The sequence below is a fragment of the Contarinia nasturtii genome, unplaced genomic scaffold (assembly GCF_009176525.2).
Source record: "Contarinia nasturtii isolate CC-2019 unplaced genomic scaffold, AAFC_CNas_1.1 Cnas_scaffold_928, whole genome shotgun sequence".
NCBI lineage: Eukaryota > Metazoa > Arthropoda > Insecta > Diptera > Cecidomyiidae > Contarinia > Contarinia nasturtii.
In genome coordinates this window covers 3,685,680-3,711,683 of record NW_022198275.1, presented here as the reverse complement: position 1 = coordinate 3,711,683, position 26,004 = coordinate 3,685,680, and the positions used below count along the sequence as shown (strand labels likewise).

The 26,004-nt window shown below is 33.3% G+C and overlaps 5 protein-coding genes across 12 annotated transcripts; 2 read left to right on the top strand and 3 right to left on the bottom strand.

The window, feature by feature from the left end:
* Window positions 1-3,033: 3,033 nt before the first annotated feature.
* Window positions 3,034-6,808, bottom strand: LOC116342932 (extended synaptotagmin-2-B-like). The gene is made up of 10 exons (XM_031770754.1): window positions 6,191-6,808; window positions 6,079-6,120; window positions 5,434-5,991; window positions 5,122-5,280; window positions 4,975-5,060; window positions 4,721-4,769; window positions 4,546-4,635; window positions 3,751-4,463; window positions 3,436-3,682; window positions 3,034-3,376 (listed from the first exon to the last, which is right to left on the bottom strand). The coding sequence occupies exons 1-10, from the start codon at window positions 6,515-6,517 to the stop codon at window positions 3,290-3,292; spliced, it is 2,358 nt and encodes a 785-aa protein (XP_031626614.1). The 5' UTR covers window positions 6,518-6,808; the 3' UTR covers window positions 3,034-3,289.
* A 699-nt stretch (window positions 6,809-7,507) lies between these two features.
* LOC116342848 (extended synaptotagmin-2) lies at window positions 7,508-16,466 on the bottom strand. 6 transcript variants are annotated; one of them, XM_031770621.1, is made up of 13 exons: window positions 16,281-16,466; window positions 12,988-13,402; window positions 12,872-12,913; window positions 12,511-12,778; window positions 12,116-12,399; window positions 11,881-12,051; window positions 11,049-11,134; window positions 9,547-9,595; window positions 9,388-9,477; window positions 9,137-9,320; window positions 8,444-9,050; window positions 8,130-8,370; window positions 7,508-8,054 (listed from the first exon to the last, which is right to left on the bottom strand). In XM_031770621.1, exons 1-13 carry the CDS (start codon window positions 16,349-16,351, stop codon window positions 7,968-7,970), a joined length of 2,595 nt encoding a protein of 864 aa, XP_031626481.1. In that variant the 5' UTR covers window positions 16,352-16,466; the 3' UTR covers window positions 7,508-7,967. The 6 variants fall into 6 exon arrangements, with proteins under 6 accessions (XP_031626481.1, XP_031626480.1, XP_031626482.1 ...); XM_031770620.1 differs by lacking the exon at window positions 11,049-11,134 and adding an exon at window positions 10,343-10,437; XM_031770622.1 differs by lacking the exon at window positions 11,049-11,134 and adding an exon at window positions 9,933-10,018.
* Window positions 16,467-16,856: 390 nt separating this feature from the next.
* LOC116342803 (replication factor C subunit 4) lies at window positions 16,857-18,345 on the top strand. Its single transcript, XM_031770557.1, has 4 exons — window positions 16,857-17,071; window positions 17,161-17,270; window positions 17,340-17,505; window positions 17,568-18,345. Exons 1-4 carry the CDS (start codon window positions 16,956-16,958, stop codon window positions 18,247-18,249), a joined length of 1,074 nt encoding a protein of 357 aa, XP_031626417.1. The 5' UTR covers window positions 16,857-16,955; the 3' UTR covers window positions 18,250-18,345.
* LOC116342804 (transcription initiation factor TFIID subunit 9) lies at window positions 18,325-19,565 on the bottom strand. Its single transcript, XM_031770558.1, has 3 exons — window positions 19,382-19,565; window positions 19,146-19,282; window positions 18,325-19,044 (listed from the first exon to the last, which is right to left on the bottom strand). The coding sequence occupies exons 1-3, from the start codon at window positions 19,521-19,523 to the stop codon at window positions 18,547-18,549; spliced, it is 777 nt and encodes a 258-aa protein (XP_031626418.1). The 5' UTR covers window positions 19,524-19,565; the 3' UTR covers window positions 18,325-18,546.
* A 771-nt stretch (window positions 19,566-20,336) lies between these two features.
* LOC116343003 (ras-like GTP-binding protein RhoL) lies at window positions 20,337-25,868 on the top strand. 3 transcript variants are annotated; one of them, XM_031770862.1, is made up of 5 exons: window positions 20,337-20,435; window positions 24,393-24,710; window positions 25,050-25,093; window positions 25,213-25,330; window positions 25,442-25,868. In XM_031770862.1, exons 2-5 carry the CDS (start codon window positions 24,521-24,523, stop codon window positions 25,645-25,647), a joined length of 558 nt encoding a protein of 185 aa, XP_031626722.1. In that variant the 5' UTR covers window positions 20,337-20,435; window positions 24,393-24,520; the 3' UTR covers window positions 25,648-25,868. The 3 variants fall into 3 exon arrangements, with proteins under 3 accessions (XP_031626722.1, XP_031626723.1, XP_031626725.1); XM_031770863.1 differs by lacking the exon at window positions 20,337-20,435 and adding an exon at window positions 20,583-20,672; XM_031770865.1 differs by lacking the exon at window positions 20,337-20,435 and adding an exon at window positions 20,771-20,793.
* Window positions 25,869-26,004: the final 136 nt, after the last annotated feature.

The window sequence follows — 26,004 nt, the reverse complement described above, 5'->3', positions numbered from 1 at the left end:
TTCAATTATGTTATATTCAAAGATTTCTTTATTTCCAAAATTCAAAAATAGTTTTCTTTATTTTTTTGTCGTTAAATCTTTCGTTTAATATTTGAATTAATGAAACAAGCACACAATACAAAAAAAACTAATATCCGTGATATGTTAGATTGTTTCGTTCATTCTGCGCTATTTTTGTTTTTTTCTTTTTTTTTTTTTTGTATGAATAACGTATGTGATGAATATTTTAATTTCATTTTAAGAGTCTCATCTTCAAAGTTCAAAACAATTGATCAGGTTCGTCTTCATTTTTAATGACACGTTTTATTTTGTACTGTGAATGGTTATATATTATTTACATTAAGATTTAGTTAAAGCCAGAGCAATGAAAATCAGCTCGGGCTATTGTACATAAAATATACAATATTTGAATATCATTTCGATGGATTTTTTGCTCGTTCCTTGATTATCATCAAACGGAGCGTGCATTTGTTTAAGCAAAATCCTTGAAAAAAAAAACACAGAAAATAAATACAATCATGGGTTGTTCTCCTTTTTTTACAAAATGTCATTTTCAATTTGTTTGGTCTGTGATTATTGATTAATTAACTTGTAGGTTTTTTCGAAATTATTACATATGTTTCATGACTAATTTCTTTTTTATTGTGTATCACTAGATTTCCTAAGCCATTTAATGTTCTTGTTTATTATTTCTCTTCATATCTTTTACGAAAAAAAAAGGAACAACTTTTCTATTAATTAAGAAATCATAATAAAAAATTGCGGAAATAATTTATTTAGATACCAAACAACAGCCATGAAAATGAAAATCACTAAATGACCACACATGCTTTTACAAAATACGAACTTTTCTTGAATGTTAATTTGTTCTATGTGTGTGTAAAAAGCACCTGTCTTTTTGTTTCATTTTTAAATGGATCATATTTATCCATCTCTTATTTCTACGAAAATTGGAACGTTTTAAAGAGAGACCAAGTCGCATTTTTAACAAATAAAAATTGGATACGCATCTTTTAGGCCTATGGCTTTACTCTATCGTAAATTAAAACAATTCATTTAAATAGACGCAGAAGAAATGCTTTATTAATAACCCGCTTTTTAAAATATATTAATAATGTATAAGTTTGATGTTGCATGCTGAAAACATCTGGACTAATTGAAAACACCAGAACACATATTCATTTGGAATAGAACTTCACTACATTATTTTCCACTGAATGAATTTTTATCTTCTACATTTGAATAAATTTACAATATTTCGAATCCATTACCGCTTCCTAACATTTAAACAAAAGAAAATATAAAACAATGAGAGTGTAAATCATTCTATGTGTTATAAACAACTATTGAATATGTGCCGTACACCCCAAATATTTTAGCGGCGCATATACTGATAACGTTATCAAAATGCTTTCATTTATCTATTTTAAAACAATTTACATTGAATTGTTTTCTCTATGCAAAATCCATTGACAAAAACAAAATGCTGTGTCATTCAGTGAGAAAAGTATAAAAAACAATAAAATAAAGAGTGGGAAGAAAAATGTCTCTTGTAAAAATGTCAATATACTACCTCAAAAACGAAACGGTCCGTGATAAATTATTGATTAAATAACACACTGAGTATATTAAAACAAACAAGAAAACTAATTCAACTAAAAAAACAAACACTGAACATAAATAACACACACATACAAACACATAAAAGAAAAACAAAAAAAAAATTTTGTTAACGAGGATATTTTTTTAAGATGAACAGAGATATTTTTTATACGATGCAAGCCAATGGAAAAGAGCATACAAATTTTTATTAAATTATTCTCCTGCTTGTTAGGAATGTTTTACTAAATATATTTACTATATTACATGTATTTGTATATTCATAAAGTGTCAGAAAATATATGATATAATATTCGTAGCATGTAAGAAATAATTGGGCAAACAATTTATCTATTCATAAAAATCCTATTATTTGATCATAAGTTGGTTGAATTTTCAAAGAAATGTTAGACCAACAAATAAGTATATATATATTATGAATGTTTTATTAATATTTTTGGAATGGCAGAGACAGTTCGAAATGTGCGACGGTATTGCAATTGAACGCAAACTAAATCAATTAATTCAAAAGACTTAATACAATGTGTGTGAGACTCAATATGCAATTTTAAAGCCATTGTCATTCATTGCCACCATTAAAAGAAAATGACTTGATTCGCTGTGAGTCTTAACATTTCCGATTTATCTTCTAAACCGTTTAACGATTCCATGAAACCATACTTATTTCTCACCCTGCCGATTCCAAAATAAAACCAACAAATGTTGATTTTCATTCATTTTTTTATGCAGCTGATAAAACATAAAATGATATGTGTTAATATGGTTACATTAAGTTTGCATGAAATGCGTTAGATTTAAAAAGAATTAAAGAATGTTTTATGCTTGAAAGCCAATCAATGAATGGATTACGTTATTTTTATACTTATGCAGAAAAAATATTCTATTCAACAAAAATGAAGAGCAACTTTATATATTTTTACGATATAAATAAACAAATCATTGTCGAATTTTGAATGCGATACGCATACACCCACAGCAAGCAAACCCCATTTTAAATGGATGCAAATATCTCAAACGCAATTCGGCAATTGTTTGAATTATATTAAATATTATTTAAAGTATAATATATGATGATTCGAATACATATATATTTTATAATTATTGGCATAAAATTGAGTAGCGGCTAATACAATTAGAAGCCCAAGCAATTAACCATTTTAAACAAATTGATTGTGAATCATGCATAAATCTAACAAATACATATGTTGTGCACATTTGATGAACAGCACATTTAACCGACGATCTTGATGTGTCTATGTCTAAAAACAAATTGTCAAACAAAATACACAAATAAAAACACCTATTTTTACGTACGAAATTTTGTGACAGATTTTGAGAATTAAGAATGGAATAAAAAATTGTATCGGGTTTCAAGAAACTAAAAAAGAGAGAGAAAAAAAATTTGCACACATGTTTTCATTTATTTCAATTGGATTGCACTTTATTTTTAAAATCGTATAACAGATTGGAAATGTCGGTGTTCTATTTTAGCAGAGAATATCTCTGTGAGGTAAGTTTGACTCGATTATTAAACTATAAAACTGGAATGAATGCAAAAAATGCAGAAAAGTGTTACTTTTAAAGTGATAAAATATACGAAAAAAAACCATATGTTATGGTCACCGGACTTGTTCAATAAAAAATGTGTGTTGGAAGAGACTGCATTCGCTCAATCTTGCTCGTTATCAGGTGAAATATCATAGAAATTTGTGACGCCTCCCGATGCAATGTCCGCATCATCTAAGCTAATTTGCACCTGTTAAAACATTTACAAATGAATTTCGCAATGAAATTTGAAATTGAATTTCTTTTTACCTTTCCCAGAATCGAACTCGTTCCATGTAGCAGTGCATAAAATGTATTTCGCGTTGCCACAACTATGTGCAATTTATTGGTTTTCAATTCGGCGGGTGAAAGTAAATATCGAAAGGTTTCATCATAAATGGGATCACTTGTATCTTTTACTACACGCGTTTTTCGCTTCGTTTCTGATTGCCGTCCTGATAGATACAATTTCACATACGGATTCAATGCAACTGATTGATCCTTTAGCGGGATGTTTCTACATAGTAAAATTGACAGCTTTAATAAAGAATTCTTGAAAAAAAAGGTCAAGCCAATACAACTTACATAATCTTATGAATTGTAACGGACAGATATTGAAGTTCAACACTGTAGTGCAAAGTGACTTTGACGCAACCCAATCCAAAGAAACTCAAAGAAGACCCGTCATTTGGTGGGCTATCGCATGACTCAGTGTGGATATTTGCTATTTGTTGATCTACGTTCTGCTCGTGTACGCCATTTTTCAATTGATTTCCAACTTCTGATATAATACTTTCATCTAGTAGCTCTTCGTCAGGCTCAACTGCTGTATCATCCATGGTGGGTAAGTCATTGGAACGACTTTCAGCCTTTTTCAAAATCTTCAATGCCAATGCCATGGTAATTTTAGATGTTGATCCCGATTTTTTCAATTGATATGATTGCAAATGGTTACATAAATCGTTTTGCGTCAAAAGCTCGGCGATTTTAAATGTAAATTGTCCAAGACGATCGCCATATTTTTCATCCGGATTCTTCCCGGCAACTCGAATTTGAAGTGCATCTGTTTCTGGGTTCGAAACCAGAAATGTAAAACCTTGTTCCCAAACGGGGTTATCTGTTTCTTTTTTGGCCGATGACTTTCGTTCGACATTTCCCACCGAGAGAACAACAAATGGATCCGGTTTACTACATTCGTGATCGTCCACTTGAGGTAGGTCACTTGCAGAATCAATAAAAACAGACAAAACAGCACTGCTTAATTTTGTCGTTTGTAATAATTTGGTTTCAGCCAGAGCCTGTATAATCATATTTAATGTGTTTGTGTTAATATTAATTGTAAATGTTGAAATTGTTTGTATTTGTTGAAAGTGTTTTCACCTCACGCAGATCACCGTACATGCTCGACAGTTCATGCCACGTGAAACGCACATGTAATTCCCCGTGTTTAACATTCTCTAGATAGATCCACTGTAATAAATGTATCGTTTATTTATTTAATTTATTTGATTATGCCCATTGAAATGAAATGGATTTGCTTTGCTCAATCAATTACCGTATCTAGACTGCCATTCTTAATAATGTGGCTTATGTCAACCGTTGCGCTAAACATGGACAGAAAATCAATCAAAATGTTCACATTTTCGTTATTATAGGTTTTAATATTAAATTCACATTTACTGTGAAATCCATACAAATAGGCCAATCGACAGTGTCGATTCGACACACATTATTATGGTTATTATTTTACAAATTTATTATTTTTTAAATATGTATATAAAAAATCACGCAAAGTAATTAATAACACACCTGCCCAGCGGATCGCTACCTCCCGTTCTATCCCAATCGTGAAGTTGAAATTGTATTGACCTCGGACATTTAACATCGATACATGCCTGTGAATATATGCACTTTCATTACACTCCGAATACAAAATCAAATAAAAATCATATCCACCTCACAAACGTAGTTCCAAACAGGGTTCAAATTATTATAAATGGTTCGAGTTCGAAATTGTTGCATTCCAATCACACAAATGCAATACGGATCCGATTTGCCACCAATATCTTGTTTGATTAAATCACGCGCTTCCACCACATTTATTCTCAAAACACCCTGAAGTAAATGAAAGCAAAACAAAGTTAACCGTATAAATAAATAAAAAGAACCACAACTTTATCAGATAACACGCTGATAAATGTTGTTGTCTGCAGTTGATAAAAACGTTGATAATTATTATCAACAATTGAACATTTGTCTTTCACTAACTTCTGGTTCTGGCATTCTTATTGCAGCTGATGTGGCTTTTTTGGTTAGTTTCACGGGGAACTTATTGGGCCATACCATGATTTTAGCGATTTTCTTTGAAATCACGCGACGCAACAAATCACTCAAATAAGGAATTTTCAAAATTTCACTCGTTCCGCCCAAATTAAAGTCAATATGCGGTTTATCCAAAAAGAAAATTTGCATTCCGCCAATGAATGGCATATTCGAAATTAGCGGCTTCATTATCAATCGTATCATACCGTGAATTTCAAAATCTTGTAAAGACGCATGACACCCGGCCAACTTAAAGTTGACATTGCAGTCGCTCATAAAAATCAATTCCAAATCAACAATGATTTCATCGCGTGAAACATTTTTATCGTATACTTTAACGCCGCCTATTCTCGGGGGAGTTGTTCCAAATAAAATCCGATTGCGATCAAATTCAAAGTCATTCAATTTCTTCTTGGACAGTGATTTTCGAATTTTTTGCTCAAGAAAGTCTTTTACAAAGTTTTTCAGGAAATCGTTTACATTCGGCCATATTTGCAGTAAAATCTAGTGTAGATAAATCAAATGTTGAATGTGTTTTTTTTTTGCTATTTTCGCTTGAAAGAACACGATTTATTTTCTGCTTATACTTACGCTGTTAACCCATTCGCAGCGCTCAAAGTCCGGAAAATACACCTATTAAACAAAAGCATTCATTACGTTACGAAACATTCGTTATACATAGATAATAGATAATATAATATACCCATGACGGCATGTCTTTGATGTTCGATAGAATCACATCTTTTTCATTCGTTGCTGCTGAGAGTGTGGCAATTTTCCTCACGAATTTGCTATTTTCGTCATTTACGCGCCAGTATTTATGTGTTTCAACTAAAATCATTGGCGTGATGATCCATGCAACCGACCAATTAAAGTAACCGAAAAAGTAAATCGCAGTTATTAACGCCGCTTTCTTTAGAATTTGAATTAAGAATTCAACAATGCTTTTCTCATTTCCATATTTTGGGTCTGCCGTTTTCTCAGCATATGGTATCTGATTTTGGCAATTTCCGATGCCAACAGTTGCCATGATGTCACTTTATTGACTTTTTTGGCCAATAAAATTCAGGGTCAATTGATTGATGAAACCGAATACTAAACAGTGTATGACCTCATAATCGCTTCACTTCACTGAGAGAAAATATAACTTAAACAATTTTAGCAAATAAACAGACTCATTTTAACACATACACACAATAAATAAAACTCTTTAACGCAAAAAAAAAATTGTTGAAAAATGTAAAAACCAAAATGAAAAAATCACAACTGAAATCGGAAACACTTGCGATCAGAACAACAACTCTTGGGTAAATAAACGGCTCGCTAACATGCCAACTGAGCACACATACCTATTACGTACTACCGCATACAGATTCGTTGCGTCTGTATTACAGATATATGGTGTATTTCCATAACCGGCTTGTATTCCGTAGAACAATAAAACGCATACAATTGTAGGATGTGAACGAACATAGGAAAACATGTGTCTATTTGACTAGAAAATAAAACCGAGTGAGTTAGTGTGGAAAATATTGTACACGCATGGTTGGTTGTGTGTATATATTTTAGCATTTTATATGATTACATGTGAATCGGTTGAACTGGTGTTTGTTGGGGAATAGCTACAGATATGGTTCTAAGATTTCAAAGCTACTTAGCGAAGACTTTGTTTACTATTTTTTTTGTTTTGAATGCACACTGAAGGAATGTGTGGTTGTAAAAAGGTCAGACTACGGTTGAAAATTGATACATTTGACGATTTACTGTATTGGAATTTTTTCTCAATAGAATATTTCTATAAATAAAATTATGATTTTCCTAACTTTGACTGGAACTCAAGGTTGTTCAACCATTTTCGGATCTTTTTACAACCAAATTCTCTGTCAGTGCGTAACGTGTGAATGACTTCAAACATTCTCAAACTCTTTTTATGCAATTAGAACGTCTCAGTTATTCACTAATTGATTCACTTCAATCATCATAATTTTAATTGACCTTTTTAAAAAGAATAATGCAACGATTCATTTGTTATTTCTTCAAAGAAGGTTCAGTTTTAAAAATTTTATTTCTTTGCAGCAAAATATAAGCGAAAGCTATGAATTAAAACTAATGACAATATATCAATATATCGACTGGTTTTCGAATACTTTCACGATAAAATACTATCCATCATTCGATTCCTTTTTGATGGACTGGAGCAAAATGACTCAAATGTATAAAAAAATGCAGATAGGCTGATCTGGTCGAGCCCAAGAAGAGCGAAAGCGATAGGTTTCGTTTAAAGAGAAGGCACAGAGTTACATGTGAACATCATGTTTGTACGGAAGTGAATACATATTAGGTTACAGTGATGGTGCATTCAGTTTTTTTTAAATCCCTGCGATCCATGACGGTGAAAATTTGGCTAAAATAATTAAGATAAATCATAAAAAAGAAGGTCTCGTTTTTTTTTGGGACGCTCTCTGAAAAATTGTTTCAGTTTAATCTGCTTTAATTTCTGGTTGCAGATCATAAAAATTGGAGATGCCTTGTGTTGTAATATCTGCGTCGTCCAAAGGTAGTTTCAACTGTTATCGAAATGCGAAAAAAAGAGAATAATTCAATTGTCCGTGTGTTATGACCGATCGAGAGAATTGATTTACCATTCCAATGATTGGGCTGCCACCGCTTAGGAATCCCTTTTGCGTGGCCACAGTCACCTCCAATTCGGTATTCTTCAATTCAGCCGATGAAATTATATACTCGAATGTTGCATCATACACGGGGTCACACGAATCTTTTACAATGATTGTTTTGCGCTTCGATTCCTTTGAACGAGCTGGCAACAAGTAGCACTTCACATATGGATCTGGCACATTCGATGGATCTTTCAATGGGATATTACTGGAAAGTATTTTTAAAAAGAGTATCTTTGAAACCAGTGGATTTATGTATATTAATCGATGTCCAAACTTACATAATTTTATGCACAGTTACCGATAAGCGCTGTCTTTGGACGCTGTAATATAAACTGATTTGAATTCGACCCAAACCATGTGAGCTTATTTCCGATTGGGTGCTCCATTGACGACGGCGTAGCTGTGATTGTGGTCCATCGTTTAGTACATTGGCCGCTTCGTTCGAAATGAATTCGCTCACATTGCTCTTGGCATTTTCAATCATTTCATCGACAGCGCTGTCCACTTGGCTTGGAATTTCAGCCAATTTCGGTGGGAACTCGGCCAATTTCACATTTTTCACTTCCGACACTTCTTGTGTTTGTGACATTTGCGATGGTTGACGTTGAATCATTGGCGCTTCACCCCGGGTGACGGGTTCACTTGATTGGTTCAAGGGTTTTTTCAAAATCTTCAATGCCAGCGATATTACGACCTTTGCAGTAGCGCCAGATTTTTGAAGTTGGAATGGCTGCGACACAAGTTCCAAATTCGGTTTTGTCAATAAAGTGCTGAGAATATAAGTAAATTGACCAAGATCTTTTTCGGTTTTTTGATCGACAATTTTAATTAGCAGTGTGCCGTTTGCCGGATTTGCAACCAAAAACGTAAAACCTTGTTCCCAGACTGGTCGCAATTCACCAAAATAAAAAAAAAATAAATATGGGTTAATCAATTGTTCCTTATTCCTATTCTTATCCGCAATAGTTTACCTGGTGCATCTGTACGTCGAAGTGCTGCTGTTTGTTGATTTGTTTTGCCAACACTTAAAATCGCAAACGGATCTGGTTTGGATTGAACGCGAGCTTGTGGTAAGTCACTTGCTGAATCGATATAGACCGAGAGTACAGCGCTCGCCAAATTTGTAACACGCAATAGTTGAGTCTCAGCAAGTGCCTATTCAAAAATAGAAATGATTTGTATACTTTTTGGCAAATGTACAAAATCTTATCGTCAAACCTACCGAATGCAAGTCACTCGCGTTCGAGGACAATTCCAACCAGCTGAAACGAACGTGTAGCATTCCATGTTTTGCTTGCTCTAGTGTAATCCACTGTAATGATATTAAAATACCATTAGTTACAAATACTTCGAGTCAAAGGAGAAAATGAAGCACAATTACCGTGTCCAAGGTTCCATTTTTCACAACATTGCTAATCTCAACTGTGGCTCTGAATTTGGAAAGAAAATCGATATTAGCCTTATTTAAAGATTTTTCGTTGAAAAATGAATGTGCAATGAAATAGTGATGGAAAATCATTTTATGACTTGCATCAAACGAACAACAAAAAAACAAAAATTCAACGTCTTTGCACACAAAATGAGTAAAACTGAAAAAGAAAGAAAGAAAAACGAATGGGGATTCGTTATTGAAGTGATTATGTTATTTAAACGTGCTTCCATGTTACCAATTAAATGATGAAACCATTTACAAAATGAATGTCTATCAGACAACATGAACAAAAGGTAATTACAAATACAAAAATAAAGATATTTGATAAAGCAAACCTTCCAAGCGGTTCATTATTGCCCGTTCTATCCCAGTCAAATAAATCAAACCCGATGTTTGTTGAACATTTAACATCAAAGCAAGCCTGTAAAATGGTTAGCGTGTTCGAAATGTTTCAGATTCGAATTTCATATTGGATTTGCCCACAATTTCATGTGTTTGCAGCGAAAATATATATATATTGTTAATTGAAAGCTGAATAAGATGTTCCCAACAATGTTAATTTTAAAAGAAATATTTCAAAAAAAAAAACTTTTTATATGGCGAAAATTAGTTTATATATTAGTTAGGCGAATGAATTGACGCTTAGTGATCGTCAATGAAGAAGTTGAAAACGATGTTTGAACGGAACAAAAATAAAGTCCAAAAAAAAATTCGAAACAAAGCACATGGATAGAAAAACCACCACCTTCCAAGAAAATCATCATTCTCAGTGCCGGGGAAACCAGGGTCGTAGTCCCACAAATCGAATTGTACAAGACCATCAACCGCAACAATCGGATACTTTGTTTCATTTTAAATAAAAATTTCAATTATTTAATACAACTAAATAAACATAAATTTAACCAAACTTAGTTTATGGCCTAATCTATGGCTAATCAATATATATATACAAACATTAGACCAAAACCAAGCGCTACAAATGCAGAAAGAATGTATAATGCAAAGTACCAACAAAGAAAGCTCTACATGGTATATTTATAGAATTAATAGAAATAGTCATTCGCATAATAGAAACAATAAAATAAGAAACAAATTTAAAAATGTTAATATCTACTTGAATGTGTCCAAATTCAAATGGCAAAAGATCTAAAGCAAAGAAGAGTAACTACTGTTTCTATGGTGAATTGTGTAAGAGAATCTAAGTGGTTGATTAAAGAAACTATTAAGAATTGTGAAATAGAAATGGGCATGTTTTTGGTGTGTATCATTGTACCAAGTCATTGTTTTTTTATGTAATTGTGAGGTGAGTTATCGAGGGGGAGTTGAATTGTCAGAAGTTGAATTTTGTTTTACAATGTATTGCAACAAAGTCTTAATTTGTACTGAATGATTTTTTTTTTTTTTTTTTTTTTTTTGAGAAATAGTAATGTGGTTGTTTGTGAGTGTCTCACCTTCCCAAGTTTTCATCGTCACTCGTTTCATCTTTATCAAAAAGACTGAAATTAACCCATTGTCCAACTTCAGCTTGAATGACTGCCTGATATAAAAATGTTCATTTTGGTTTTGATTTGATGTGATATTTTGTTCAAAAATAATTTTTTTTTTCATACAAAAGTGAGAAATAAATGGAAATTTTTGTTTGGAAAAAGGAGTAGGATAAGATGAGGAAAGTGGAGAAAATGGTTGATTCATTTGGACTACAAAAGATTCTTTTTTGTTTCATGCTCATTCCATATTTCAGAAGAATAGATATCGAAAACAACACGACATTCAAAACGGCACAAATTTTTTTTCACTTCGCATTTTCGTCAATTGAAATTTGTTTGCATTTCTTTTTGACATCATGCGAATATATTCTTTCATTCAAAAGTAAAATGTCTTTTTTTTCTGTTTTGATACAGTTCTTATTAAATTTGCTGAGCTATATTTAGCGGAAGTTTGTATCGGTGCTTTTAAATTGGAAATTCATTCGCATTTTTACGGTAATTTGTGTATCACGGTGTTCTAAAAGCGCATTTAATCCAAATTTCGTACTACAGCTGGATTCATTTCCATTCATAATATGTTAAATTTAAACTGGCATACAGGTAAAAAAAATCAAAATTCGGAAAATAAATCAAGTAAAAATGTGATTCGATACTCCGTTCGGAATAGCCAACTTCAAACATAGGCGATTTTTTAGTTCAGCATTTCCCAAAAAATAGTTCGGTAGAACGTAATTTAATTTGTCATCCTAGCGCACCCAAAATCAATGTGGTAATTTTTTTAAACAGAAATGCATACCTCACAGAAATAGTCCCATTTTGGATTTACGGTATTATCTATGGTTGGTGTACGGAATTGTTGTGAACCGACCATTACAATAGCATAAGGATCGGATTTTCCCTTTCCAAGTACACCAATGTCTTTTTTCATCAAGTCCTTTGCTTCGACGACATGAATTCTCAAAACGCCCTAAAATCGAAACAATTCGCTTTAATTCGTTTTTAAATGGATTGACAATGATCTTTTCAATTACTTCTGGTTCGGGCATTTTCAACGTTATCGATGGAACTTCATCGCTAAGTGAGATTGGCAACTTATTGGGCAGTACCATGATGGCACCAATCTGTTCGATAATAATACGACGCAGCATGTCACTCAATCCCGGCATATCCAACAAATCGGCAACACCAACCAAATTGAAATCAATATCTGGATTGTTTAAGAAGAAGATTTGTAAGCCACCGACTAGAGGCATTTTCGAAATTAATGGCTTCATGATGACCCGAACCATTCCATGAATCTGAAAATCTTTTATTCCTAAAGGGAAGGCACGTGGAATAACATTAGGATTTTGAATCAAAATTTGGGAATTTGCAGTGAAATTTTGTAGTAAAAACTCGGAATAATAAGATGGATCTCGTTTCATACCCGCTTTCATTCCGGACAATTGGAAATTGATGTCACAGTCGCTCGCATAAAATAGATCCATATCCATGATAATTTCATTTCGTGATATATTTTTATCGTACACTTTTACACCGCCAATGCGTGGTGGTATTGTGCCCAAGACGATACGATCAAACTTAAAACCATTCAATTTATATTCAGTCAGTGCTTCGGCAATCTTTGGTTCGATCACATCCTTAACCAAATCCTTTGCAAAGTAATTTGCATTCGGCCAAACTTGTTGCAAGATCTAAGGGGCAATGAAAACACCTCAATTAATAAGAATTCGAAAATGTTTCGATTTCAAAAGTTGAGTTTCTTTAAAAGTTTTGAGAAATCTTACTCGATTTATCCATTCGCAGCGTTCGATGTCAGGGAAATAAACCTACAATGAATAACGTTCAAAATATTTATTGATTTCGTTGAGTTTCTTATTGTTTTCTTTAGTTTTCGACTAACCCAAGCTGGTAAATCGTTTATACGCGCCAAAATTACATCTTTTTCATTGGATGTTGCAGTTGCTTTGGCTATTGCTCGTTTCGTCTCGTTTGTTTTGTGCCAATATTCACGGGTAACAGCCAAAATTACTGGAGTTATAAGCCATGCAACGGACCAGTTCATATAGCCAACCAAATAGATGGCACCGACCACAGACACTTTTTTCACAATCGAGTATAAAATTGTAAAAACACTGTCATCACTTCTGGTTGATGCTGCCGGTTTAACAACTGGCTCATCTTTGGATGCTTCTTTGCTAGCAGCCGCCATTTCATCGGAATTTTTAGTTTTCCCGGTATCTAATTGCACAAGGTCGTCTTGGAAACTATCATCGCCTGCCTGTACACTCGAGCTCGCGTCTTGCCCAGCAGATGGCCTATAAAAAACGAGTAAAACATGTTAAAATCTACTTAGAACATTTTTGTTCTATCTCGAGATAAGAATACTGAGAACGAAAATGAAAAGCATTTTTGTTAATTTAAGTAAATTTCACAGAAATGATAAAACAAATTTCAACAAAATTGAGATTAAATGAAATCATTTTTGCATGCTATTTTGAGTTCATTTTGTATGAAATTACGTAATAGTCGACGTAGTATTTCCGACTATGAAGACCAAAATTATGAACAGCTTATAGTCTCAAACAAATAAACTTTTTTTTAATATTCGATTGATTGACGTCGTCAATTTGACGAATAGAGTACAAGGAAAAAAATCAATTCGTTGATTAGTTCAATGTCAACATTTCCATAACCAGCTGCCGATTGTTTCTATTTGAAAACAAACCATAGGCAACACAAAATTCATTACGACATGTCGATAAGCTAACGGCAAACATGCGTTATCGGTGAGCATAGTTTTTCTTGTGGTTGTGCGGTTTATTCCGTAGCTTGTTCCGAAAATTGAATTTTATGCTCAATGAATCATGAACGATTTACATACAATCAAATTAAAAATAAAAATTTTGTCACCTTCGCAGTTTTAATCTTTATTTCAATGAGTTTTTAGTTCGAAAATTTTTATTGCAAAAAACTGAGGTTTTAGCCTTTTCGACCGTGCACTGAAATTAATCATTAAATATGAAATATTACTGCGACTTGAGTCATACGGTGCGGAGTGTTGATAATATATTGATTTTGTTTTTATTTAAATATGATTCAATCTGCTTCTTGATTAAAGAATTGCCTGCTAAATGGTTGACTCACACAATTCTCTTTTAAATTCAGGCAAAAACTTGATTTTAAAAACCAACAAAGACCCAAAACAACTTAATCGATGAATTATATTCACACGACTGATGATCGCATCGGTCTAAACACACAGGAGAAAGATACACATTTAAAAACCAAATTTTGTGTGTCGACCACATATATTTTTGGGTGTTCCTCAGCATATATATTTGTTATAATACTGAGTGCGAGTGAGCGTGCGTCCAAGTTACATATAAATAGAGAGATACATTTTTAAACACGTCGTGTATGTTGTTATTTTCGATGCCGAAAACTGGTACTTATTGCGCGTTCAGAAAACATCGGTGCGAAACAATGATGGAGTTTGGAGAATGATTTAATGATTAATTTTGAGATTTGCTCAAAATTGGTTGCGCCGTAGTGTATGACTATGAATATTTTATTGCCGTCGGCAAAAAAACCAACTTACGAACAATTTAAAATATTTAAACACAAACCTTGACATTGTTACACACTCTTTACCCACACGTATTTAAACAAAAGTCTATGTATCCCAACAATGGAGTAAAAAACAAACTTTGAGAATAATCTTTAAATTTTAAACAATTTACTTTTAAAATATTTTACAAAAAAATAACACCACAAACAATGATAACTGCGTTGCGAACGCTTTAACGTCTCAGCTTGCTCTGAAACGGATGCACAATTTAATTTATTTAGTCAACGATGACATAATCATTGCGAATTCCCTCACTTCAACTTCTTCTCAATCTCGATTATTCACACACATTTTTTTCTTCTTAATAACACTGACTTAAACGAATGCCAGCACATCGAGCATATCGACTGTGCGAGACATCATCACAACAGATGATTTGTTTTAAAAATATTTTGTGCACTCTATGACAAATAATTTCGTAGAATATATTGAATTTGAAGACATATACAAAATCGCACTTGTGTTATTAAACACTCGTGAGACCGCTCTGTCGTCTCTGGCGACTTGATTCTTCTAAAGTCGTAAATAAAAATTGGAATAATACTAGTAGACTAAAGTCGCCAACACATCCCAAATATCAAAACAAATCATCAATACAAGCATAGATTGAATTCAATATATATTACATAGAATGTGTTATACTAACACAATGCCGTTGAATGAAAATAAAACTGAGCTTATGGTTTGTACATGAGACGCGCCATATGGATGTGTTCTGTATTTTGTTTGCACTGTCCTCACGATTCGCCGGGGACTTCGTGTACGTTCATTGAAAACGGCAACAAATGGAGAGAAAGGCCGTTAAATTGCACGTTATTAAGTTGTTTTCTAATAAAAACGGCTACGGACTGAAAAAAGCGATTATTTTAGTTTTTGTTTAATGTTGCGACCACTTGCATGTATTTTGATTTTTAAATCAAATTCCATGTGAAATCGTGCATTTTTATTAAAAAAAAATTAACTATTTAAATAATCCGCTTATTTTATAAAACAGTTTTATTCATTCAGTCGAATTGATCACGACCCATGAAAAAAGAGGGCTTGGTGTTTTAATTATGGATGAGTTCCTGAATGGATGAATCATAGTGAAATATGCCATAAAAACAGCACATGGATTCAAAATTGCCGACGGTATCATTAATTCTTAATCACCTTTCGCCATTGCGCAGCCCATTCCCCATTGACCATAACACAACCATGTGGCCACACATGTGCTCATTCATAAAACAACAGATATGTTTACATTCAGGTCATTATTATGAGCCATCAATAATTCTGCATTGAATAGATTTAAGTATTTGTAGATATATCGACAATCAACATGCAAGTGATTTTTTTCTCTTTCTCTCGCTTGTTCGTATAATTTCAATTCCACAGCAATTACTAAATGATATAATTATAATTTATATGAAGTTTTACAAATGCGAATAGGCGATTTTCGTAAAAATGCACAATTAAAATGTCAACTGCGGGGTGATTAAAGATAATTTGCATGCAATCTACATGCAAAATGAATGCATTAAAATGAAGAGCTTGGTTGAAATCGATTTTGGAAAAATTATTACCTTTTACGACTTTGCAGTAAAATGACATTCTTCCTGAATGGAAATAAAACACAAATATTGGGAAACGGCATTTGACATATTGTTCATTTGCCGTTTTCTAAGGGAATTTTAAACGAATTTCTCTCAAAACTAAAGGAAAAACTGAAATTCGAAAAATGCACACCACTTAATTGACAGGTACCATTTTCCAGGTGTGAAAATAAAACGCAATATAAATACCTTGAAATATGAAGAAAAAAAAACATTTTGTGGGTGGAAATGTCAATCACATGTTTGTGATAGCATTTGCGCAAATTCCAATTCATGCCATCATATGTTTTATGGCGCGAATTAGATAAACCTCACTTTTTACATTTATAACCAAAAAATATCACTTCAATACGCTTCAATTTAAAATAATTTCTTTTCTTTTTGACTTTTTCGCTCATTTTTATCGAAAAAATCGTTCAATAAATAATATTTCGCTGGAAAAAATGTAAAAAATGAAGCGCGTTAAAATTTGAAATGATTTCAAATCGACTGCAGTATCGATAGCGGTCGATGTGTAGATTAAAACGTCAAAGTGAACAGAAAGACACACAACGAAAAAAAAGCCGCCAAAAGACCCGAACACATTTGTTGACATTTAATTTAAAACGTTTGTTGCTTCTGTGCTTGAAATAACGCGAAAAAAAAATGCAGGCATTCTTGAAAACCGGTAAAGTTAGTGGTGGATTTGCCAAACCAAGCACATCATCTGGCAAATCATCCGAAATCGAAGTCAAAAAAATTGTTCCATGGGTTGAAAAATAGTAAGTTTGTTCGGAGTAGTTTGAAATCAAGGCAACATTAATGATTTTGGTAGTTTGCATTACTAAAACATTGATTTGTATAATTTCAGCCGACCAAAGAAAGTTGACGATGTTGTTGAACAAAAAGAAGTGGTTGCCGTGTTGAAAGACTCACTGTCTGGTGCTGATTTACCAAATTTACTGCTTTATGGACCACCAGGTATTACAATGTCATATTAAATGTGCGGAGTAAAAGAAACTCATTTTCGAAACGCCTGCTTTACTTTAGGTACGGGTAAAACGTCAACAATTCTTGCCGCCGCTCATCAGCTGTTCGGTGATATCTACAAAGAACGTATATTGGAATTAAATGCATCCGATCAGCGTGGTATCGATGTTATTCGAAATCGTGTCAAACAATTTTCACAGTTAACAGCCAGTGCTGTTCGGCCAGAGTGAGTAAATTACAAATGTTCGATGAGCCAGACTGAATCTAATTTATTATTTCGTTTTACAGTGGTAAACCGTGTCCACCATTCAAAATCATTATCCTTGATGAAGCCGATTCAATGACACATGCTGCCCAGGCTGCGTTACGTCGAACGATGGAAAAAGAATGTAGAACGACACGTTTTTGTTTGGTATGCAATTATGTGTCACGAATTATCGAGCCAATTACGTCTCGTTGCACGAAATTCCGTTTCAAGGCGCTTGCACGCGAAAAAATCATCGAACGTTTACAATACATTTGTCGCGAGGAAAATGTTCAAATTGACAACGATGTGTTTGATATCATCGTTGACATATCGGATGGTGACATGCGTCGAGCAATAACAACGCTACAATCTTGTTTTCGCCTCAAAGTTGGTCAAGGAAATATTACAAAAACTGACATTTTCGAAATGAGCGGTTTGATTCCGACCCATTATTTATCGGATTTTTTGGAAGTTTGCAAAAAAGGTGACTACAGCAAACTCGAACAATACGTTCAAAATATCCAGTACGATGCATACTCCATCTCACAGTTCTTCGATCAATTCAATGATTTTGTGATCAAAAATTCGGCGCTGACATGCAAGCAAAAAGCGACCATTTGCGATAAATTGGGTGAATGTAGTTTGCGTATGCAAGAAGGCGGCTCCGAATACCTGCAAATTATGGACTTGGGCTGCACACTAATTCAATCAGTTCGAGCATAAAACAAATATCACAATCATTTTCATTTCGATTTCATTTCCATTATTTTTAATTATCAATTTTATTTTGATTTGATTTTCCAGTGGTTTTTTTTCTCTCTCAATAAAATTTATTTGCATAAACTTATTTACATATAAAAAAAAATTTGTTTCCTAAAAATCTTAGCACGACGACGACGAGTTGAAATGATTTTTAACAGATCCTAATAGGTTATAAATTAAAGGGGGAGTAAATCAATGTTAATGATCTGTCGACAACGATTGAAATCGGAATGAAGTGAAAAATGTACGGTAAACAGCTTAAGCAACGGCTTCGAATTCCTCTTCATATTCAAAATCGTCGTCATCTTCTCGTTTTCGTTTGCCGTGAGAATCATTACTGTAATTGCTGTAATCATCTTCTACTTCCATTTTAATTTCGCTATTTAGTTTTATTTGATGATTATTGGCAATTGAAATCGGCGGTTGTGTTGGACCCGACGAACCTGAGGCACCATTTGCACTGCCATTCGTATTGGCACTAACTTTGAACGTTGGCTTTGGTATTGAAACCGTTTGTGTTTTTGATGAATTTGCAATCGATTGACGCTTGAGCATTGTTGAACCGGTAGATTTGTTCTTCGATCCAGATCGATCTAATGCTGATTTGCCAAGTTTTTTCGGTTGCAATTCAGCCGCTCGCAGTTTGTAGTTTGCTGACAAAAGACAATGACGTTCGGGTGGTAAACGAAGTCCACAATGTGTTTTGATTATTGGCAATGGAATCACATTTTTACTACGTGCCAATTCCAGTAAAACCTAAACAAAAGTTAAATTGAAAAACAAAATATCAAAATTATCAATCAAATTGAACATTTGAAAATTGAATTTATTTTGAACAGTGGAAGCGATTTGTTTACCTCTCTCGGCGGTGGTGTTGTGAACGCCTTTTCCAATGTCATTTGTGATGCCAATTTTACGTCGTCCAATTCAATAACCTTTTTCTTTGCATGATTTGCATAGACTTTTGCATCGTCCAAAATACATGTAACATATCCTAAAATAACAACAAATTAAAGTACATACAATTAGCCGTGATTTGTGATGGATGAGGTTATGCCAATTGGTCGATTGACCAAAGAGGCCAAATACGTACGATATGTGAACTCAAGTAATTGATTTATAACAATCGGTTCGTAATCGGTCACATTTAACTCCTTCATTATTGACATTATGACTTGGGCATCTTTTGGAATATGCTTCACTGAACTATTTGATTTTGTTTTATCCGACGCCATTGCTTCTGTTCGCTCTGAATATTAGTTTATACTGAATATTTTGGTGTTAACACATTGACAGCTTATCTCACTGTAATTAGTTTGACGCATCAAAATGTCAGTCATGCGGAGGCAACGACATCTAGCGTAAGAAAAACTATGGTCTTTTACAGTAGAACCAATTGAAGTGATTCATTACATTGCCATTCAAATTATAAACTGAAATTCTTATGCGAAATCATTGATTGACTGGTGTTGTTTTGGCAATAAGTGCAATAACCGTTCAGTTGACTCAATGCTTTGGAAAGAAAGAAATTTCCTTTAATATGCATTCCATTCATTACCGCAATGACAAAATACGAAACCCACAATGACTAATTGATCGCATTTATCGGGCATTCCACAGCGATAGCTCATGAACAAAAGAAGAGTAAAAGTGGAAAGGTTCGAACAAAAGAAATGATTTTCATTGAATTGGCAAGGCGTGTTTGACAATGACACAAATGCAACAACACAAGTTGAACCATTTGTTTTTCACGGTATAATAGCAAGTGTGTCGAACCGATTTTTTGTTTCGCTTACTGCACTTCATTTTCGATAAAAATGTCAAGCATAAGTCAGAAATTATTGTTTTTTGCTTCTCTATCTCTCTTTCTACATAGCTGTTACTATTGTCGACTTCATTGTGTATCTGGTTTTTTTTAACGATTCACTTATTCGCTCTGTGTCAACACACGATCATATCGTACACAAATACACACATACATGCGCCCAGTCGAATACTTGGTCACAATACAGGAATTCTTCGATTGTATCACTTTTGTTTGGCTCAGTTGTTATTTAGCTGTTGTGGCAGACGAAAACGTAGCGTTTTGCTCAACGAATATTACGGAACGTCATTAACACGTAAAAAAGATACTTCATTCGGTGACGGTGTGTGTTACTTTTTCTATCTCTTAAATTTCACGTTATTTTTGTCGTGCAAAAATGTTAATTTTTATATCAATTCCTTCACTATAATTTCCACTCGTTTCTTGATCTCTGTGAAGAATTTGTTTTGTTTAATTTTTGCCGCATTAATTGTCATTTGCGAGAACAAGTTCATTTGTTTTTCAGATATACATTTTTCAATGAACTCAACCGAAAGAAACGATAAATTTATGATCAACCGTAAATGTCATTACGCTTTGTTTTTTTTTAGTAGTTAAATATCATCATATGGGTGCTTAATTCGAATTGTTCAAATTTACTGGGTTTTTTTTTCGGTAAATTTGTTAACATTTTTTTGGAGGTGAATTAAAAATAAGATCGCCTTTTTTGTTGTGTTAGACTAATAAACATTTGAGTTCAAAGTCGAAATAAAACTCTATTTTTGTCACTAGATTAAAACCGTTTTCATCCGCATTTGGTAAAAAAAATATCCAAAAATATCACTCGCGCATTACACCGATATCTGTCTGTCATTAAAGTCAGTTCAAATAGAATAAATTATTTGAGCGTTATTTTAAACCACTTGTTGTGTGACCTAAAAAAGAACATCGAACGTGGAAATAAAAGGCGCATAATTAACGTGTAACAAAATCGACGAAACAAGTCGATGGGAGAGTATTTAATGCGATGCATTTGCTTTCAACATTCACTCATTATCATTGATTGCTATCGGTTTGAATGACAATTCTACACCCCCTCCACCCGTTGAAAGTAAAAATAAATCCTAAAAAGATTTTGCTGTGAAATTGTGTATCTAGAAACATCGGTAGTCGAATCGTCGAAGTAACAAGAAGGTGTAAGATTGCAAGTTCGATTCAAATGTGTTATCTTATCGGATTGAAGTAGAACATTGGACGAATTTGAATCATGTACAAAGTGTAGTGTGTGCACGAATATCTTGTGAAAAACCCAAAGAAACTTCGATGAAGTGAAATCAAAGCGATTGCCAATTGAAAGGAAATAAAAAAAAAAACCAATAACACTGAAATCATACGTGATTTATTAGAATATTCAATTGAATAGAGTTTAGTTTTCTTGTGTTTGTGCGTGGATTCTGACGCCAACCGTATCAGTGACGCGAGCATTTCTGACTGTGACTAATAGTTAAAGCAGTTACGATAAATTGCGAGATACAATAACAACATGCCAAGTTTCAATTTATAAATCGTTTTTGGGAAACAATTGTGGTCGGTTGACTAAAGAATCATTTAAATTCTATCTAATCAAATCACAGTTTTTTTTCTCTGATGATTCGTCACGCTTAGTCAGATGAGTTACGCAATGCAACAACATCAGAATTGCTCCAAATTAATGTACATGTCAAAACTCGAACTGTTTTGACCGCAATTTAGTTGAAATCGATTGAGATACAAATTCCACGTTATTGCACATTTTCATCAAAACAACTTTGTTTTTCATTTAATCTGTCGATTTCTCAATTTCATTCTCTTCGTTGTGTCGATGAAATTGAAAAAAAGCAAATGTCTGTTTTGTCGAACGTAAGCATAAGATCTGTAAAATCATTTGAAACGAACATCACAGAAGAATACAAAAAAATATATTATGTAAATATTAAAATGGGTTTGAGCCATAAATCGACAGTGTAGCATTCTCGAGTGAATTCGTATTCGATTTGGATTGCGTCTTATTTATCGTTTATCGTCTTTTGGTTTATGTGTGTGCGTGTAGCAAACAAAAAGGACACAATTGACTTAGAGACATAATAATAAAAGAAAAATATTGAAATTCTGTGCGTATGCAGTTTTTGTGTTTTCCTTTTTCGTGCTATTGCCGGCATTGCTATATTCAATCTTCTTTTCGTCTACGTTTCTTGTATAACAAATCAACTGACGCGCGATAAAAAAACCGACACATCACACAGATATACAAAAGAAAGAGAAACTGAACATTATTATAAATGATTTGATTACTGATTGTGCATACAAGCCAAAAAAAAATATGTCGTATTGTACGATCAATGCTCGTTTTGAACATGTTCATATTCGTTACGTTTTTTTTCCTTTTTCTTTCATTCATTTCCATTTTTGAATATATGGAAGCTATTGTCTGAATGAATAAGGCATAGCGATACAACGCACGTTTCGATCGGAAAATAATATCGAAGAAGAAAAAAAAGATATACGCTAAAATGTATAAGAGGAAGTGTATGTGATAACGCTGTGCACGCTCTACGGAGAACCTTTTTTTTCAAACTTCTAAACGGATGCATTCCAATAGTGCTTGCACCACAATGTCAATCAAAATGTGAAAGAACTTACGAGCACACATAAAAATTTATACAAAATATATCAAACAAACAATCGGAGGGGAATAATGAAATTCAGTGTTCCGAAGAACGGTCACTTCGATTGTGCTTTATTGCACAAGAAGAAAGGTCGATAAGTCATTTTATTATTGTTGCTTTTGTTAACCGTAAACAATTATAACGTGGGCGTCATTTTCAGATGCGTAAAGTACGTGTTTCGTGCGAAGGAATTCATATTTTATCGGACAACAATAATGTCTTTTTCATTCGATTGAAAACAGTTTTGTTTATTTTAACCATTTTCATTGCAATCGACAGTGTATATAGAAATATTGAATAAATAAAATTGACTTATGTCTGCTGTGGCATTTGCAAAACAAACTATCCGCTTGAAAAGCAGTGAAGTTAATACTAGTTTTGTTGTTGTTAAATTGCAATCAAATATTTTAACATAAACAGAAGTATAAAATGTTATTGGCCTGAATGGTTATTTATTTAGAGATATGAATATGTTTAAGGAAGAATTGGCATGTGTTTCACGTAACTAAACATTTTTTTGCCCTTTTATTACAATGCTGGTTTTGCGAAAATACACTAATGAACGCTCGGAAAATACACGTACGTGAAATTGTGCCAACCCATGCTAATTATAATCGGTTTCAATTTGCGAGATATGGGGCTAGTGTTTAAAAGATCGTTTATCTTTGTCGACTCTTATAACGATCGCCAACACAGTCAAGAAGAATATTGATGAAAAGAAAATCGATAAAATCAACGATAAACCGATCTTATCGCATTTTTGAGAAAGAAAGCGTAAAGGAGGATACTCCTCCACAAGTGAGACTTTTTCCCATTTTTCTCCCCGCCGTTCCCTCATCATATTTGATAAATCTACAAATCATTCTAAAAATCATGATTTGAGATGATGCATTTAAATCAAATCAAATAAATCATTTGATTTGATTTGGCCGTCCAGCTTATTAAATCCTATTTTGGCATCTTTTTTCAAGCGGAATTTATAATTTTAAACATGTTTCTTGGAATTTTCATCGTATTATTTAATTGGACTTGAATCAACAAAATATTTATCAAATCATTGTATCTACTTGATATGAAAATGCAAACAGTCTTTTGTGGGGGGAACACCACATAAAACGGTGACAATGATTTATTTGCACATTTCATCTCACGCATTTTAAAGTTACACGCGATTTCAAAAAACCTTTCCGATTTACTGAACAACAATTTAAGTGCCATTTTACGACTTTGATCCGGTCTTACACACCGTTTTTTGCTAAAATTAATTTATAACATTATTAAAAATATTTTCACTTTTCTTCAAACGAATAGAAAACGCGAGCAAATGATTAATAAAGAAGACACATTCACTTCTTTATTGTTTCATTTCTCGCACTCTCATAAAAATTATCGTCAATTTGACGGTTAATTGAGACAAATATACTTGTTGTATTTACTTTTGTGTATATGCGGAGCGGCAAAACGATGACCTCAATTAAAGCACTTTAAAAGAAACAAATTTCTCACTTTAGAAAAGATGCGGCGTTTATAGTCTAAAGAGACGGGAAGTGTTTTACATATTTATTTATAGTTGTTGCATATTTCATTCATTGCAGGCTTTTTGTTCGCTGAAAATACATAACAATTTGAAGAATTCACACAGACGCACATACTGAACGCAGACGAGAAGTAAATCGAAAACCGTCAAACTGAGTTGCTGGCTGTAAAACAAAATTACCACACAATGACTTCGAATTTGCGCCCACTAAAAATAACAACAGTCGGTGATGGCATGGTAGGAAAAACGTGTATGCTCATTACGTACACCCAAAATGAATTTCCACGAGATTATGTCCCGACAGTATTTGACAATCATGCGTGCAATTTAACAGTCGACGGCAAAGAATTTGCGCTCACACTCTGGGACACTGCCGGTTTGTATAGAGATTTCCATTTACTATTCATTTTGCTATAAATGTTTAATTTTACAGCAAGAAAAATACATTAAACCGATTTTTTTCGCTTTAATTAAATCTTCTTAATTGTTTTCAAATTTCAAATTCAACCAACCTTCTCTTCTTATTTTCTTTTTCGCTGTGATTTAATTTTAATGAAAAAGTAGAAAAAATTAAGGGAAAAAAACTATAATTAATGTCTAATAAACAATTCGAAAAATTTATACAATATTTCAATTGAAATGAATACAAAAACCGAAAGACGTGCCTTATCTATTCGATATTTTCAATATCCTATTTTATTTTTGACTGGTCAAGGCCAAGAGGACTATGAGCGATTACGACCGCTCAGCTATCCAAATGTAAGTCGATCAATGAGATTAAAATTATTTTAAATTCAATATCACAGTCACTAATGGCTGCGCAAAACATCAACAATACCACAATTTTCTAATGAATTTGCTTAATTATTACTTTGTAGACTGACTGCTTCCTGCTATGCTACTCGATATCAAGTCGAACATCTTTTGACAATGTGCTGTCCAAATGGTGCCCGGAAATTCGACATTTTTCGCCAAGCGTGCCAATAATCCTTGTTGGTGAGTCTTTACATTACACACTCACACTCCAAGCATGACAATCCATTATGTTTTTCTTTTGGTATTCTTATAAATTCACATTAATTCTTAATGAATCGAAAAAAATTGCAGGTACAAAAAGTGATCTTCGCATTCCAAATTCCGAAAAGTTCGTGACATTCGCCGAAGGAAAGAAATTGAAGCATAAAATCAAAGCATTTGCGCTGGTCGAATGTTCGGCGAAAAAGAAACTAAACCTTGAGGATGTATTCCATGAAGCCATACGTGCCGTAGTGAAAAAGCCAAATGTTAAACAACGTCGATGCATTATACTCTAGAGTTATTCGATGTGACAAATATCTAATAGCATCATATGCTCAAAATTCCAAAATTCCATCGACTATATACACGCACACACATACATACATTTTGTGTTAATTTTTTTTACAAAAGCAACAACATATGGATTTAAAGTGCAAAAAACCAACATTTTACGAACAACTACGAACAATCATCGCATATGTTAATTTTTCATTCCTTCGTCGTACCAAAAAAAAAACATCAGAAATAACATCAATAATGATTCTCGTCTACTTATTACGTTCCCATACAAAGAGATATACAAAAGGCATCGAATGCGTGAAAGTCATGCTGAGAATCTACCCACACAAAGAGAGAAAAGGATCCGAAATGTT

Coding starts and splice junctions, on each gene's coding strand:
- LOC116342932 (XM_031770754.1), bottom strand. CDS start 6,517: ATGGCAACTGTTGGCATCGGAAATTGCCAAAATCAGATACCATATGCT. Junction 5,061..5,121: donor TTTGGAACTACGTTTGTGAG/GTGGATATGATT, acceptor ATATATTCACAG/GCATGTATCGATGTTAAATG. Junction 4,464..4,545: donor TGTACGGTGATCTGCGTGAG/GTGAAAACACTT, acceptor ATGATTATACAG/GCTCTGGCTGAAACCAAATT.
- LOC116342804 (XM_031770558.1), bottom strand. CDS start 19,523: ATGGCGTCGGATAAAACAAAATCAAATAGTTCAGTGAAGCATATTCCA. Junction 19,283..19,381: donor ATTACTTGAGTTCACATATC/GTACGTATTTGG, acceptor TTGTTATTTTAG/GATATGTTACATGTATTTTG. Junction 19,045..19,145: donor CAACACCACCGCCGAGAGAG/GTAAACAAATCG, acceptor ACTTTTGTTTAG/GTTTTACTGGAATTGGCACG.
- LOC116342803 (XM_031770557.1), top strand. CDS start 16,956: ATGCAGGCATTCTTGAAAACCGGTAAAGTTAGTGGTGGATTTGCCAAA. Junction 17,072..17,160: donor GTTCCATGGGTTGAAAAATA/GTAAGTTTGTTC, acceptor GTATAATTTCAG/CCGACCAAAGAAAGTTGACG. Junction 17,506..17,567: donor GCCAGTGCTGTTCGGCCAGA/GTGAGTAAATTA, acceptor TTCGTTTTACAG/TGGTAAACCGTGTCCACCAT.
- LOC116343003 (XM_031770862.1), top strand. CDS start 24,521: ATGACTTCGAATTTGCGCCCACTAAAAATAACAACAGTCGGTGATGGC. Junction 24,711..25,049: donor CACACTCTGGGACACTGCCG/GTTTGTATAGAG, acceptor TGACTGGTCAAG/GCCAAGAGGACTATGAGCGA. Junction 25,331..25,441: donor CGTGCCAATAATCCTTGTTG/GTGAGTCTTTAC, acceptor AAAAAATTGCAG/GTACAAAAAGTGATCTTCGC.
- LOC116342848 (XM_031770620.1), bottom strand. CDS start 16,351: ATGCCGTTTCCCAATATTTGTGTTTTATTTCCATTCAGGAAGAATGTC. Junction 12,779..12,871: donor GCTGCGAATGGATAAATCGA/GTAAGATTTCTC, acceptor ATTGCCCCTTAG/ATCTTGCAACAAGTTTGGCC. Junction 8,055..8,129: donor GCAGCCCAATCATTGGAATG/GTAAATCAATTC, acceptor TTTCGATAACAG/TTGAAACTACCTTTGGACGA.